Consider the following 17422-nt stretch of genomic DNA (forward strand, 5'->3'; position numbering starts at 1 on the left):
ACGAGGCCAATGTGGGTGTGGGGTGAGCCGGAAAGAGGGTGGCCAGGGATCGGTCGAAAGCGCGAACCGGGGATACGTATATTCATCGGAAAGTAACGCAGGAAGGGCACGAGAATGACGTCTGACACGGGGTACGTCGGGATCCCACCTAGTCAGATTTCACCGTCAAAAATGCCGACGGCGTATTTGCTCGTTCCGCCACGGCGCGGCCTCCGGGGACCACCCGTGTTGCCCGCTATCAAGCAGGTTCTCAACCTTCCGCGGCGGCCTGCCTGGTACAGGCCCCTCCAAACGGGACGCCGGCGAGAGGCGGGCCCCCGCGCGCCCGCGGAGAACCACCTGGAAGAGTCAACGGGCGGTCTTTCCAGCCGATATTCCGGGATGTATACGAGTGGAAACGAACGTACGGGGCCTCATCGTGACCAATCCGAGGGACAGGGACGAATACCGTGATCGTAAACCCCGAAGGACGAACAATAATGAGGGCGGCGCGAGGAAACAACGACCTGGGTTACTGTGGCCGCTACGCGGGCCCCTATTACCAGCGAATCTCCGGCCGTTTCGACATCGCGGCGACGAGTGTGTTGAACCGTCGGACTCCGTGAATTCTCTGCGGATGGTAGGATAGAGTTGGTGGCTCCGGGGACGCTGATGGAAATTGTAATTAAAATTGGAGAACCTTTTACAGCCGCGTGGATCGAAAAAACGTTTCGGTTCTCGAGCAGCTTCGGGGGCACGAGCGTTTGAATTATTGCCGTGCAACGAAGCGGATAATTAATCAGAAATAATTGCCCGCGTTTATCTACGCCCGAATCTAGAGGCTGTTTATATAATGGACGTGTACCGTGATGTGAGTTAATGAAAGTCGTTATGAGGCATTATGTAACGCGGCTCCAGGGAGAAGAGGGGAAGGCGCCGTGCTGGTGGATGCTGGAGGAAAGGATACTGTTCCGTGGCGGTGAGGGGTCATCGTGACCGACCTGGGTAACAGGGACAGATACCCTGACCGTAAACCTCGGGGGACGAACAGTAATGAAGGTGGCGTGAAGAAGAAGGGAACCTGATTGCGCACGTTCGACCTTTTTCCCTCCCCGTCCACCGCCTCCCCCCTTCACTTTTGTTCTCCCCGTCCCCCTGTGGAATGTCGAAAACCGCTACGTATTTGTTCCGAGTTCCAAGTGACAATACACGAGCCGCCTGGCTAGGATCTATCGGTCGACCTCGGCTCGAGAATTAAGACGAGGAAGGTTGAATGGAGTACGACCAATTCGAGAAGAATGCAGCGCTATATTACTAAATGAGTACTGTTTGAGCGAATTATGGGTATCATTTTCAGAATAGGGGAGAGCGGGGACAAACGTAACGGCGTCATCAAAGTAACACGCCTTCTCCCCTCTTCCGCAAACATTTCCAAAACGTTTGCTTTGCACAGTTACATGTGTATAGTGTCTCTTTTGTTGTACTGAGTGACGCTGAGCAGTAACACGAATCGTATACCCTGGGCAAGCTAAAATTGTTATTTAGATCATTCAGGTAAGTTTCTCCTATTTTTTTTTTTAATTTTCGTAGTTAAATAATAGATATTTAACCAATTATTTGCTAGAGCGTTCTTAGATAATGTCTTTATAAGTTCCTGTATTTGATTTTAACAAGTCTTGTATAGTTTGTATGCTATAACAGTTCCATTCTGAAAAACATGGCTGGGGACAAAAGTAACACGTCGCTACGGGGATGAAAGTAACATGTTACTTGGGCGAGCAAAATAGCATACAGAATAGAAATTCTTCAGATGATAATGACTGTCTATGTCTGGTTTGATTGGACCCGTTCAGTGAAAGCTGTTCGAGAGAGAATCATCCCAAATGTCTAGATTTTAAGGGTTACACCCACGAAGACTGCAGCATGGGTGATCTTCGCTACATGTGTCGTACTTTTAATTCGGATTAGGTGAAATTTAATACCTATCATTTAACTAAATACACAATATCAAATAAATATTCGAAGCTGGTTATGCTTTCCACCTTTCGTTATTGAAAATTTATTTGTTTTTATCGTTACTTAAAATATATTTATTTAAATGTTTCTATCTTTTTTTATAATAAAAAATCCTTTTTTGCGTTGGACGAAGTGTTTTTCTTAATTCTCCTCAAAATAATTAGCGTTACTTTCGTCCCCATGCACTTTCTACCCCTGCAGCACAAAAGTGAAAACGACAGTCACTGCGGAAAACTGCCATAACTTTTCAACTACTTATCACTTAAGGCTGAAATTGGGCTCAAATGATAGACCAAGAAACATACTATCTTAAGGCACAAATTTAATTTTTACATCTATAAATGATAATTGCAGGCTAGACCAAATGTAAAAAAGTGTTACTTTTGTCCCTGCTCTCCCCTACTTGGTTAGGATTGAGGCGAGATTCGTGCCGCGACCAAAGAGGGAGATGAAACTTCGTCAAAGTACGAACCGAATAAATTGAATGAAGCACGTGTTGTATTAATTAATCAGCCAACTTTCGACTTATATGACTGAGAAGCTCTGAAATCTTCAATCACATCTCTGAGTCCTCCCATTAAATATTTGCATAGAAGTATAAGTGACTCGGAGAAGATCCAAGTATTTCTCTGAGAACCACGAGCCCCCTAATTATACTAAGCAGAGGGATGGAAAATACACGTTGCATTCCACGCGCTTGACTTCTTCACGAGCCGAGCAACGCGCACGAACACGCGACAAAAGTTATCCCGCATGCACCGTGAACGGTGAATCGCGGCCCCGGCGACAAAACGAACTAAATATTACAGCCGGACAGCTTTACGGCGGCCTCCGCCAGTGCAACGAAGCGTTTCCTTACGATCAGAATCACTTACAACGAGTTTCTCAGCCTCTCTAGTCGCCCACGTGAAACGAGACATCACGGACCCAGCGATCCTAGCCCCCCCCACCCCCCACCTCTCGCTCGCCGACGTATGAATCGACCTGTAGAATGCAGGCGGACCATCGAGCGTAATAAAGACACTACTCTCTACGCTCCGCGTAGCAAGAAACATGCGTCGTAACGGAGGAAAGCACGGATAAAGGGGCTGGCGAGACGAAGAGGACGAGATGGGACCCAGGCATCGCAGGATCGAGAAGCAGAGAGGCAGAGGGGGAGAAAAACAGACGAGGGGGGGAGGGAAAAGGGCCCTGTGATTCAGCAGGGAGGGAGAGAGGCAGAGTCAGAAGGAGGATGAGAAAGGAAAAGGGGGAGGAGACGCGCATCTTGATTTATCGGCGGGTAGTCTCTGTAATTATTTCTCCGTCCCTGTCTGGCGCAGGGAGGCGAGACAGCGTCGTTCCCGTTCTATCCGCACCCTTCCGGCTACCGTGATCGTACCGTGTAAGAATCTCCTTTGGTCTCTGTCCCTCCGGGGCACCCTTGAATGGCCACGTCTTTTAGCTTTGTCGACTGTCTCATTCACGTGAACAACCAGCACGGTCCATGTACTAAGCTGTTCTCCACATCGCTTTCGCCGTTGTTCGAGGGATTATTGCGAGCAGGGGGTCTCTATGGGACCGACTACCCAGGGAGGGAAGCGCAATTAGAGGTAACAGTACCCGATCACGGTTACCGTCGCGGTCCAGCTGCTGTCTATCAACCGTAGTTCACCCATCTAACGTGCATGCGGAAAGGAGCGCCGGTTCTGGTTGCAGGGGGCCAAGGGGCGCGCCACGGCAAATTGCACGTGTCGCGAAATAATTACGCGATCGCGTAACGAAGGTCCCCAAGGGCGAGCCCGGGTCCTTCGCTCCCCCCGCGCGCGACACAAGCGTCTGGTGCTCGCGGCGACGAGGAAGAACCGACGTTTAACGATAATTCGATGCTCGCCCCGAGGGAGCAGGCCGCCCGGACGCGAGGCGCGCCTTGGATCAACAGAGGTGGACTCCGAAGAAACAGGGGAAAAGAGCAGAGTCGGAAGACGGAGGAAAGAAAGAAGAAACGAAGGCGCGCGTGTTCCTCTCGATCGCTCAGCACCGGCACGAAGGGACGCCGCACAGTGGGGAAATTTCGCGATTTTATGGCTAAAACCACAGAAATAAATTTTTGATTTCGACAAAATAAATGCAAATGTCAATCGAAGAAATTAAACCGAGCGTAAATCTCAGGTATGCAAAAAAATAAAATACAGGACTATTAAGCAACCTTATCGAAGGAGAAATGCCTTATGATGCAGTCTTTCTATTAGATTTTTCGTTTCTATATTTCTGTTTTATGGTTTGAGCATTATTACATATTACTGTCAACGTTATGTAATTATATCTTTGGACACCTATGAGTGATGGATTTTTACCACATAAGTTGTGAGGTTTGGAGTTTCGTCCTTCCAATTTATTTCAAAATCTTTAACGTTTACCGCTCTTGGCATCGTTTTGGCCGCACTCTGGTTTACCCCCTAGTTGCTCTTATGTTTACTGTTTACCTCAGCCACCGTTCAACCGACTCGCACGTCGCGCGTTTCTAGCAAACGCGATCATTGTATAAAAGCATACGCATTCTTCCGTTATCTAACTTTCCTTGAAACGTTCGAATTTGATTATTCTCAAAATTGCACAGTAGCTTTTATTCAATTACTTAATTGACCGAACCAGTGCGCCGAAATCATCTCTTCTAATTAGAATAATTTTTACGGTCGAAATTCGAAATTATATTACTATGTATGTTTGTTTGTCGCCAGAAGCGTTAACCCTTCTGCTATGCCCTGCTTCACTGTAGCAGAGGCATGTTCTAACAAAGAAAAGAGTGTATAAATGTAAATAATAAAAAAATCTTTATCGTTCGTAATTTTTGTAAGTGCTGTTCTTCGGATAATTTAGTTTCTCATATATTAGAACGTAAAAGTGCCGAATTTTATATATTAAAAATAAGTTTTCAGGTTTTGACCACGAAAACGGATATAGTTCTTCAATTGACATTTATATTAAATTTGTAAAATTTTTCATTTATATTAAATTTGTAAAATTAAAAAATTTCATTTCTGTAATTTTCGCCATAAAATCGCAAAATTTCCCCACTGTGCGCCGGGCGTACTATGAGGGAGAGCAGGTGCAACGAGCGGCCCTTTTCGGCCGTGGAACGAACAGAAACGGCGCGGCGGCCGGCCGGACGGGGGAGAAAGAGATGCCCAACTCCCACCCCCTTTTTCGTGGTTCTCGTGCTTCGTCCTTAAATGCCTCGGCAGGAGCAGAAGCAACGATGGTGGCAGCCCTCCTTAAGTTCTCCTCCTTAAATTTCAAACGAGGAGGCTGTTAAGCCGGACAAGGCAGGACACGACCGTCGAATCGTTAAAGGGATATTCCGCCCAATTACCGGTTATACGTTAATTTCGCGATATTACTAGCCAAAAGCACGTAGCCGTCGACCACGAAACGCTTGTCTAAAAAGACGGAATGATCAGTTGTCGCTGTAGGGGCTTCGTGCCCCGGGTCTTCGGCTCGCCTTAACGACTCCCCGCGTCTTCCTGGAAGGTGCGCGCTCGGGCCGTTTGCGGGATTTGCGGCGGGCGCCGAGGTGCGTCTACTAGATTAACCGGGGACAAGCGGAAATCGCGAGACGGCGGTATTTTATTTCAGATACGGAACTTTTGCGCGCGTCCAGTGGCCGCCATCTGTTGCTAAGTAAACGTTCCGCGAACCGGCCTCTCCTGACAGTTTACGAATAAGTTCCGGAAAGTCGGCTCTTCCGTTTTGGAAGCTAATCCCGGGGGGCTAACAAGATTGAACGTCTGTCAGTGGCGTGGAAACGCACGTGTGGACAGCTTTATGGCGTGTGAAAGTACAGGGTGTCCTAGAATTATGGGACAAGCCAGAACAAGCAGCTTGCAATCCCAGGCTTCCTTTCCAACACAGAGGCATCTGAAGTTTATATCCCAGCAATGAATCCTCAGATTGCAAAATGGTAAATTCTCGGACACTTTGCGTAGGAAGTCTCACGCGCTGAAATCTCTTTTTGCTGATTGCACTAAGGTTACATTGGATTTTTCCAAGTGTGACTCGCCCTGCCGTGTCGCGCGCATATCACCCTAAGGTGAATGTCCCAATTTCTGCTCATTTAAGAGGTTACTCGTCAGATAGAAGGTGTAAAAAATTTGTTTGCGATCAAAGTTTGCAGAGTAATTTTTTAATTCTTTAATAATAAATCAACCAGTCGAAAACTATTTAAGAAAGGTATTTCAAGGTGTTTAACTACTAGTAATTTGTAATTAAATATAATGCTTTAAATGTCCGTATTTCTGCTCGCGAAAAATAGCGATGTACGTATTTCTACTCACCATTTGTACCAATTTCTGCTCACATAATATGTTGCCTTTTCAGGTTAAAATAACTTACATCTTTTATGGAGATGTTTCATAACACAAGAGTAAAGCATAAAATAATGATAAGCAAAAAATAAAATGCCTTCGAATAGAAATAGAGGTTACAGCATATATTGAATTGTGGGTTATGTTGCTAAAATTTTGGTGAGTAGAAATGCGGACACGACAGTGATTCACTTGGCCCTAAACCTAATCACCTGTTTTCTACTAAAAATAATCAAAAATAGTACAAAATCTACATCCACAGCTCAATACGGTATCTGTTTTTGTTAATAAATAAGAACTTTTACTGCAAAAACTATTCTCTGCCCAATTATCGAATACCAATAGTGACCCTGTTCCTTACCACAACCAGCTAAAACACGGTCGAAAAATCATGCGTCTCTCATTTTAAAAGTTTTTCGTTGCTTATGCTGCACTTTGATTAGCCCCAAGCTCGTGCAACGCTCGCGTAAACGTTCAAATAATTTAGAATTATTTTGCTGTAACTACAGAACAAACGTGACGCTTATAATATTAAGAAAAATACGAAATGAGCAGAAATGGGGGCATGATCAGAAATTGGGACATTCACCTTACTTGCCAATTAAACGTAACGCAGGGCGACATAAATTTGCAGACGCGTACCGATCCGTGCGTAACTTCGCCAAGGTCCACAGAGCTCGACTCCTCAGTTGTAGTTCGAGCGATCTTCGTTGATCGTTACCACCCACTCTCAAAGGGGAAGCGATAAATCAAACAAACCAACGTATCGAAGCTGCAAGAAGCTTCGTTAACACCTACTGAACGCCACGAAAAGACCAGCGTCCAATAAGCTTCAAGGCCTAGGGAATCGCGGTGCCAATCTCGGGGATCTTTGAATCGAGTGAATAAAACCAGATTTACGGCAACGCGACACGACATCAAAAGGACGGCCTGAAGAAACGGAGGAAACAGAAAGCATGCCCGCCGCCGATACAGCCAATTATACTCGCGAAAGCTGGTCTATAAAACGCTACCAACAGTGGCTTCATTATCGTAGGTCTTGTAGATAAAGTTTCGGGGTTGATGCCCACCGGACGGGTAGTAGAGAGACGGAGCCTGTGAGATGGAAAAAGGAAGAAGGAGAGCGAGCTCTCTCTCGCGCGCGCGCGCGCGCGCGCGGCTGGGCCCAGATGAAGGTGGGCTAAGGCTACTTGGCGTAGCAAACCCTCGTGGCCCCTTTCCTGACTGTTCCTGACGGAGTTTTGAGGGAGAGCCGGGGCACCGCTAGTAGGGAGAAGAGAAGAAGGAAGACGAGAGAAGAAAACGAAGGGGGCCCCTTCGAAGCAGGCTTAGCTCTCTCTGAGGCTCACGGAGGAGCTGAGACTTGGCTCAATCGTTCAGGCACGCAGGCCCACCGCTGGTTGGCTGGCTGGGTTGGCTTGGCGCGCACAGAGAGCCCACCGGGCCACCCACCGCGACCATTCACCGGAACCGAGCCCCATCCAATCCCAGCGGTTCTCATTTAGTGGTGCCACACCACTTTTTTCCCCGGCGGAAATAGCGCTCGCCGCCGATACCACGCGTCCGCTCGCTGATAACTGCCTTTTTGCCAGCTGGCCTCCGCGGGGAAGTCCAACGGGGGACAGCTTTCGACGGCCGCTGGGATTTATGTCGCCTCCATTTCGATAGGGGCCTGTCGTTGACGTTCAACATTCATCTAGAGAATGAATATCAATCAAGCCGAGCAGCATGACTCTCGCGAATAGATCTATGCTGAACTAGGAATCAGCGACCAAGGTGGAGCAGGAGTCTGTACCGAGCAGTATCAATGCTGCGTAAGGCACCTTCAAGACGAAAACCTCCCTCACGTTCCTACGTTTCCTAAAAATTTTCCCTCGAACCAGGTCCCAGCGAGTCCCCGATGCACACCCAACACTCGCGTCCTTATCTGCCAACTAACCGATGCACCGACAACTGCAGAATGCTGTAAACAGAAGATGAGATCCTCTGTTTACGCGGCCGTTCGTCCGTCCGTCCGTCCGTCGGTGCAACAACAACAGATTCCCGGTGGGTCTTTGGACGACGGTCTTCTGACTTTCTTATCCCCGTTGCGGCCTTACGGAATCCCTCCGTTTCGCTCTCGCCCGTGTCCCTCGCGCTCGGTCTCCTCTGCTCCCTCTTCATCATCGTTTTCTTCTTCTCCGCTTCGATCTCCGTCCCTCCGTCAGCCGCGCGCCCTCTCCCTCGCACTCGGAGGCATGGGGGCCTAATGAAGATGTAAGCAGTCGGCCGGCCCCTCGTGCACGATCGTGCCTTCGTCCTCTGTCTGTCCTTGTCGCGCCAACGCCGCCGCGGCGGCCTCCTTGCGCCTGGGCCCTCGGTACAGGTCGTTCCAAGAAGACGCTGCTTAGACACTTCCGAGTCCTAGGCCCCGCGATGCTAATTCCTGGAGGACAGGCTCTCCCCCCAGCGGAGGGATTCATTTTCACGCTGACCCCGAGCTAACACCTCCGCCATCTACGTACTCGGAAGCTGGGGTCCCGAAATGGCACTTTTGGTACTTTCGACTACTATGGCTGCAGTTAGCAGAGTTCTGTCAAGGTACAAGTGCAATTTGCAGAGTGAGTTATCGAATATTCCAACCTAAAACAGCGGGAGAATGGAAACGAAGAGTATTTTGACCTCTGGCTAGTTCCCAATGCAGATTCGGAGGTATTTGAAACCAAGTGTTCGATGGCTGTTAATTAAATGTTTGGTGTCTGATGCAAGGATCCCTATGTATTGAATTCCCTTTTCAAAGAATCCTTCAAGCTCCAGCACTGATCTGATAATCGTGTTCCGTGGCAGCCGATTTATTTCAAGACAAAGCAAACATCAATGCGGCCCACGCGCGGAGTTTCATTCAAAGAAAGGTTCTCGTTTCTTGGAATGGCCTATACGAACGTATTATCTCCGAAAGGTGAGGCAGAAGGAGCCACTCTTGCTCTTCCGATCTCCTTCCTCCGCGTTACCTGCCTTTTCCTCTCTGGATTCGAGACGAAACCGCCTTCGCCGTATACGGATGTCCAGGAAGGGAAGGAAAGAGACCGCGCACGGCGGAGAGGGACGAGAGATATTGGCGCGTGTGCCGGCGTCTCTCTGTTTAGCGAACCTACCGCGCCAGCGTACGAAGGAACGGGAGGGGAAGAAAAAAAAAACAGATCGAAAGGGACTGAATTAAGTGGATCCGCTCGATTTTTGATTCACGAAAACGGCACGCCACCTGCGCGTGCCGCTAGAGAGACAGTATCCACGTTCCGCCGCACGGTGCCGCGAAGTTCTTTCATTGATTTCGAATGCGCCCCGCTTCCACGCCGCTGTCGACATAATTGCACCGGTTGCAGCTGCGAGGGACAAGATGAAAATTATTGCCTCCGCTCATTCCTATCCCTCATTGCCTTTTGATACGCCGAAAATTGCGCCGCGATCTTCCCCTCCAGATCCGGAGAACCGTACGAAGAAACCGTGTAACAGGTATGGGTGCAGGTGATTGAAATCGTTCTCCGGATCTTCCTCGATCCTCGGACACCCCGAAGCTTCAAGTTGCGCTGCGCGAGCACAAAGCATCCGCGCATCGAACCAGCAATTCCTCGCGATTAAAAAGCGACCGCTAACGACCACTGTGCGTCACACGAACGATGAAAAAAATCTTCTCGATTACTCGCGCCCGGTACGCTCGCGGTTCGCCCGGGCGGAGGGATGGAAGAGGCCATAAAGCAGCGTTTATCGATCTCTCTGCGGCGGAATTTACACCCGCCAGGCCTTCTTCCACCCTGGAATATCGTCAAATCGCGGCGTGAGGTCGTAAAGTTAAATTCCTCTCCATCTCCCGACGGGATCGTCGCGCGTTCCGTCTCGTGGCCGCTCCTTTACGCTCGATCAGTCCCCCCGTAGCCCGCACCCCGGGTGAGGCACACTGCGCCCGCATATCCCGCCGCCTCGACTGCACCAGAGGCTGCAGTCACCTCACGGATATCCGGTACTGATCCGCGTGGCGCACGCATGCACGCATCTCGAATCACCATCTCTCCAATGCCCTCTTCTTCTTCGTCATCTTCTTCTTCGTCTTCCCGCCGTCCGCCCTCCCCGCCTTCCCCCAGCGCGATGTGGTATCGTTCACCGGCCGAGGCACACTTCTCACGTGGCCACGGTAACCCCAACCCCCTGCTAACCACACTCGACGATTAGCGCGTTAGCCCTTAAACGCGCGTAACAACTGCTCGCGGTGGCAAAAAGCCGCGAGGACGCCGGCGCGTGAATTGCTCCGTGGTTTTTTGTGGACACCGCTACACGTTCGTAATATGGTATTAATTAGTCCCGCGACCGCTTCGATGCGCGGCCCCGATGGTTTTATCGCGCGTTACAGGCAGGGGGGAGAAATTCGTGGCGGCTGAAGAAGTTCCGGTGATCCTTAAGCGAGCGTCACTGGATCAAGCCGGGAATCCACCTGGAAGCTAATTGTAAGCTAAGCTGCGCTATGCTTTAGCTTAGCTTTTGGTAGAAACGGTTCCAGAAGAATGTAGCGAAGGTGATATTTTTAAAACGCAGCTTAGCTTCTAGGTGGATTCCCAGCTTTATGCTGGAAGATGGTTGAGTCTGTACTTTCAGACATTGCTCTTTATTACAGTGCTCGCTGAACTTGCGGTCTCCTCTCGTTTAAAAATACCTACTCCTGCTAGATCGGACGGGGTCATTTGGAATTTTGCAAATTCTTCGTTCGAGGAACGTACCGACGCTTAATTCCAGGTTCGTTACGATGTTCGGATGTTGTTCGAGAGCGATCCCGCGCAAACTCGTTTGCTCATTAAAATCTCATAAAACGTTGATACGTCTTTAATCTGCCGGAGGAGCGTTTCTCGCGCTTGAGGAAATCCGATGGCCTTAACTTTGATCCTAGGCGAATGACGGCGGCGCTACTTCGTGGCAAGCGGACCGAGACGAAAGAATCTTTAGAACAGTTAGCTTGGGACACCGCGATGCAGCTCTTCTTTTCCTTGGAAAACTAAAATTCGTCCTCGATAGTGGGGAGCAGGGAAAAATCATTGGCACTCCTGATTAAAAAGCCAAATATTAAGAAGTACGAGCTTGGAAAGTAGCTTATCATCTTTTCTTATTTTTCTATCAATACAACACTGCAAAGTCCAGTAGTTGAACTACACATTTTACATCTGGCAACACCAGAACAAATGTGTAAAATTTTGATAAGGAGTAAGTAGGTGTATTTTGTCGCTTTATAACTAAATATTTAATAGTGAATGAAACAGTCTGTTTAATCTTCGTTATTAACTATTTTTTCTCTATATAACCTCGAATTTTAGGCTACCAATGATTGTACTTTTATGCCTATTTATGTTTTTCATTGAATATTTTTAAAACAAAAGACTTAATCCTACTCAAGATGTTTTATTTTAACGAGAAATCCATAATTATCGATAATAACTGAAAATTAAGGCTATATGAAAAGGAGGTGTCAGTAATAGATCCCGAAATATATTTTCGAAACTGATGATTTTATACATAAAAATCGAAGTTTTAAGGTTCAGCAAATTTTTTCCATCAAGTAAACATATTAAACAATAATAAATAACAAGGACAACATTATACATTTAGTCTGTAAGTACAAAACTATAGGATAATATCAGGGTCAACGCTTAAAGTGTCAGTAATTGAGTCCTCTACCCTATACTATTTTCGACGAGCCTACGAAATCAATATTATTTCATATTTATCATCAACAAAACTATACCACTGAAAATTAAAGAAGATCGACAGTGAGCGCAATTTTCCTCCAAAACGTGCGGCCATCAAAGTATTAATGCGTGTATCCGTTCGGTGGAATATTAAAATCAAAGTTGAATGATACAAAAAAAAAAAACAAAGCCAACAGAACTTTTATCCCACATTTTCAACTCACTTTTTGAAGAATATCTGTAGAAGTCTGTCAAGCAATTCGAAGTCTTTGGATTTCGCCCGCGCTTGAAGTTAGCAACGGGGTGTTCGAATTAGCGTTTCGGACCGCGGATAAATATAGAGGGCCACCCAGCGAGATAACTAATGTACCGTGCGCCCAAGCGTGGGGGTAAAGCAAAGTTTCGTTCAATTCCCTGTTCTCCTTTTGTCACTCCATCCCTGCCCCTCCTTCGGCCCCAATATTTTCCATCCGAAAGTGTCCATTTTTCGACCTGGTCCATTTTCACGAACGATAAACCAGCAGACAAGTCCTCCACGTATCCGACTGTTCCCTAGCTGTTAGGAGCGTCATAACGAGATGAAAATTCTCGCAGACGTTTAGGGTGGACGCGGAAAGTGTCGGAAGCGAGAGAATAATGTCCCTGTCGCCGCGAACATACACGCTATGTCGTGCACTGCGCGGTACCAGGGGTTTGCAGAAAATGCATCCCGTACAAGATGCGCTACTGCATTACAGAGCGAACTGTCGGAGCATCGCGGCGTTACAAAGCCCCTTAGTCATTCGTCGGGCCCTCTAATCTCCGCAGCTGAGGCTTACCGATGTAACACCAAACGTAAGAGTCAAATTAGATTGCGTTTTAATAGTCGGACCGGGCTGGGTATAATCAATCCTGAGGAATAACGAGCGCCCGCCTGCCTCGCAGATTTAATGCTGACTATTCGCGAAGAATAATCTGTGCAGAAGTCGAAGATCATTCAGTTGAAAGCCCGTGTTTCGTTTCACGAAAGGTAGGCAGATGATTTTTCTCGAGTGTGTTCTGGGGTTGAAGAGAATTTCGCGGGAGTGCGAAAAGCTTGCTCGAGGATAGCGAGTGGTATTCGTTTTAAGGGATTATTTCGATAATGCACTTACCTTGCACCCAGAGCTGCTCGACCTTGCTGTGAACTTGTGCTGACTTGAGGGCGACGCAGAACGTAGCCAAAGCGACGATCGCGAGGAAGAGGACCTTGCCAGCGTGCCTCTGCAGGAAGTAGCCCAGCTGACTCAGCTGATCCTGCAGCCTTGCCCTGATCCACACCGCGGACCTCTGTCCTTCCGCTTTGCCCTGAACAAAGGGAACGGTAATGTCAGCCTATCGCTTCCAGCTCAATGGGAACGTTGCGTGCTACGAATACTAATTGCATACGGGGTGCCAATTTGCAAGCTTGCGATCAAAGTGATCCCTAAACTGGCAATGGCCCCTGCAACGGTGCATATATTATCGTTGTAAAAAATGGGAAACTACCAAGTGTATTTCGTCAATGTAATTCGATGCTTCTTTCTATTACTATTTATGTCACTCGTGTTGTTAACATAGTTCATTGTTTAGATTCTATATTATTCTTATACTACTCCTACTTTCCTATTTCCCACGCAGCAGTTTAAGTTGCATTAAGATTAGTTGTAGTAGGTGTATCGAATTTTCTTATCTGCCTATGAACACTAAAATGATTTACCATTACCATTATAAATCGAATTTACTCTTTGTTAATAACTTGACTACAACTTCGCAATTTACAGTTTACTAATCAGTTAACCGTGGGTTGACGAAAATAAAGTCAAATGCTATCAGTTAAGGGGTTATGCCTAGTCAGGCGGTCGAGAAGAGGCGAATATTTGTGAATTTGTTTTGAAGAAGCGGAAGCGTGTATTTTTACAGAACTTTTTGCGCTTGAAAGAGCAACATTTAAGGAACATTTGGTAATTTTTTCGTAGAAAAATATTTAAGTTTATAATAAAGTAACAATTTTAAAAATTTGGTTTTGCAGTGAACACTGCCATTCAGAACCAGATTATCTAAAATTAAAAAACAAAAAAGATTTCGTTAGTATATTAATGTATCCTCAGGTTGACGGAGAGAATTTAAAGTTGAAATCCTGATTTTTTCGTGTGATTTTTGCACGAAAAAATCAGGATTTCGACTTTAAATAGCCGCCATTTTGTTTTAAATTAATATTTCGGAAAATTCTCTCCGTCAACCTGAGGATACATTAATATACTAACGAAATCTTTTTTGTTTTTCGATTTTAGATAATCTGGTTCCGAATGGCAATGCTCACCGCAAAACCAAATTTTTAAAAATGCTTCTTGGATGTCGCTTGTTACTTTATTATAAACTTAAATATTTTTCTACGAAAAAATTACCAAATGTTCTTTAAATGTTGCTCTTTTAAGCGCAAAAAGTTCTGTAAAAATATACGCTTCCGCTTCTTCAAAAAAAATTCACAAATATTCGCCTCTTTTCGTCCGCCTGACTAGGCATAACCCCTTAATACGATATCAAAGGTCTTGAGGTATCGCAAAATTGTGCCACCATTCTGTCTTAATACGAAAACACTCGTTCAGGTTTCACCTACTCGCGCAAGTTCCACTTACACGTCCAGATTGAACAGGAGAATTTAAAATTGGCGTCTAAAGCAGCATAGTTATTGACGGCGTCAAATCGTTTCGACAACGGAACAGCATCGCGACGATTCGATCGTCCAATTGATCCCAACAGGTTTACGAGCCGCCTGGCCGATCGCGGGCCGGTACCGCCTACGATTTTCAAGAAAAGGAACAGATTCCACCGGTTAAAGGGCGGCTGGGCACAGAACAGCAGCCGGAGTACTTTAAATTGGCCGCGTGGGCTTTGACGATGATAAGTAGCTGGCCGCGGGTTGTACGTACCAACGTGTACGTACTACCTCTTAACTGAAACGAGCAAGACGAGGCGAGAGGAGATAGGAGCCGAGATTGGACGAAATACGGGGGAAAGGATAGTCCAACAGAAACAGGAACGAGGCGGACAAATAAAGAAGAAACGACAGAGGAGGTTCTATAAAGGAAAGCTGATAGCCGCGAAAACGAGTGGAAATGGTAGACCCAAGCAAGACAGGAAATTTCTTAGAAAGCTACCTAGAACAGTAACGATAGTGGCCAAGAGAATTAAAGAATTTAAATAGAGGTCCTAACGCAGAAAATGAAAATCACTTGGTGCAAACGTTTCAGAGAAGGAATATAATTATTCAATCACCCCCACTGGAGGATAGATAAGACAAATAACCAGGGAATAAGAAATGAAGCTACTTAAGATGAAGACACTGGCCCAGGAAAACACTTGCAATTAACTAAACCCTTCACCAGGGCGAAGGAATGGTTCACAGGAGCCACCACTAATCCTCCCGCCGCAAAGGGTCCCCGAGCAACGTGCTAGCGTACCCCGAGCGATACGAAGGACGCGGGGCACCCGCGAAAGAGCGAGAAACGGATGAAATGAAGAAAAAAGCAAAAAAAAAAGGGGGAGGAATGGGTACAGAGAAGGATCGAGGGGAAAGGATGGAGGATAGAAGGGAGAGCAACATTGCGAGCGGCAACGTTGCACACTACCTGGTGGCCGGTCTGACAATGTGCACCAGGGACCACCCGCAACAATACCTATCTTTCCTGGCCGACAGGGAAAGGAAGACGGCGAAGGAAGGACGAGGAGAGGCACGGATCAGAAGGGAATCGAGAGCTCGGGGAGAAAAGGAGCGGACGCTTTTCTTCTCTGGTCTACGCCGCTGCTACTTCGAGTACAGTTAGAAGACGGGGAGGGAGTAGGGCCCAGCGCGTACGGGCGCGGATAGGCGTACAGATGAAAATACAGATTACGAGCGGTCTTACGTATCTCGGGGCGGTAGCAGGGCGTCGAGTATCGGATAGCAAGGTTTTCCAGCCAATTAACTCTGGTGCCGCGGACTCGCGGCTGGCCAGATTCTCTGGGTAACTCTAGACGTGCGGACAATCCTCGTCGGCCACATGGTCCCCAGGGAACTCTGCCCCGTGTCCCTATACCGACCACCTTCCCCCGGACAAGACTACGTAACTTTTCGAGCCTCGTTGCCCTCATTCCCTGTTCTTTCGGATCGATTAGGTTCGGTGATACGATTTTGGTTGGAGCTTTTTTGGTGGAGCGTGGATGTTACGCGCGAGGTGAATTGGTGGTGTTATTAGAATTAAGGAATAAGAAAAAGTTCACAGTCCCAAGTTGTAGTAACTATTTTCAATTAAAGTGAGTAGATGCCCACTGATCTCGATTAATCTTCCATTTCCTCTTCCGCTTTTAAATATTTTATAGCGGCGAGGTCATCTGCACCGCACTTTCTAAGCGACAGATAAAACTGAACACCTTCCTTACACTGTACCTACCAAAATTCTCTGCATCGTCTACCATTTAATCTCCACACTGAAATGCCCCTAGAGACATACTCGCCTCGAAAATGCAAAGGAACTCATCACTCAGCCCGAACGCAAGCCCATCGACAGACGCGCGGGCTCTTGATTGAATCTTGACCCGAAGTTAAAGGGCAACTTGATATTTCACGAGGATCTTATCTTGGATCGAGGAGAGCGTGACGCTGTTCCACAGAAAGGAACAGGACGGTACCGCAACGGAATTCCTGTCGAGTCAGTCTCCCTTGGTTCGCGACTCCACCTCCTCTCCTTCATCGCGCGCGAAGGAAATCGTAGAGGCGAGCCCGTTATAATAACTCAATCTGATGGTTGCGGGAGCGCCTCGTGACACGTATCCCGTGCTCCCTGGATCCCTGGCTGCCGCGCGAGCTCGATTAAACAATCGAACCTGCCGGTAAAAGAGGGGTGCGGGCAAAAAGAAAGCGAAGAAGAAGTTGCATCACAATCGGCGGTGCTTGAAGGGACAGGCGACGCGACGTGCCTTAGGTACCCCCGGATGACTTTAAAATCCGCGGACGGTGGGGGTCAGCGCGCCCCCGCCCCTGCGCCGGGTACCCTTAACGAATTTATGTTATTCGTACTTTTAATGTTTTTTACGACCAGACACGAGGTCCGCGAGGAGATAGCAGACGGCATAACAGGATCTTATGTCAACGACGGTGGTCCCCGCGCCACGAGGTTGTAATATGTAGATATTGCCCGCCACGAGAAACCCCATAAGGCCCGCGGGGACCACTTACGGGAAAAAGGGGGAATTCCTCCTTCCCTCTGCCGGCCCCTCCGCACGTACGCGAGCTATACAGACGTCTCGAGAGCGACTCGTGGCGTCTCTGCCTCCTTTTTCTCCTTTTGCCCTCGCTCTGCCCTACCTTCCACCATCTCGCGCCTTCCCTTTCGGTTT

The 17422-nt window shown here is 47.6% G+C and overlaps 1 protein-coding gene across 2 annotated transcripts in view; it reads right to left on the bottom strand.

Annotated features, from left to right (window-relative positions):
• Positions 1-17422, bottom strand: part of Ptc (protein patched) — a 60073-nt gene that overhangs the window by 28502 nt on the left and 14149 nt on the right. For both annotated transcript variants that reach the window (XM_076809762.1, XM_076809763.1), the window contains exon 2: positions 13180-13372. In XM_076809762.1, coding sequence (XP_076665877.1) covers positions 13180-13372 — 193 coding nt within the window. The remainder of the gene's footprint in view (positions 1-13179; positions 13373-17422) is intronic.

This window comes from Andrena cerasifolii, chromosome 4, assembly GCF_050908995.1.
Source record: "Andrena cerasifolii isolate SP2316 chromosome 4, iyAndCera1_principal, whole genome shotgun sequence".
NCBI classification, from domain to species: domain Eukaryota; kingdom Metazoa; phylum Arthropoda; class Insecta; order Hymenoptera; family Andrenidae; genus Andrena; species Andrena cerasifolii.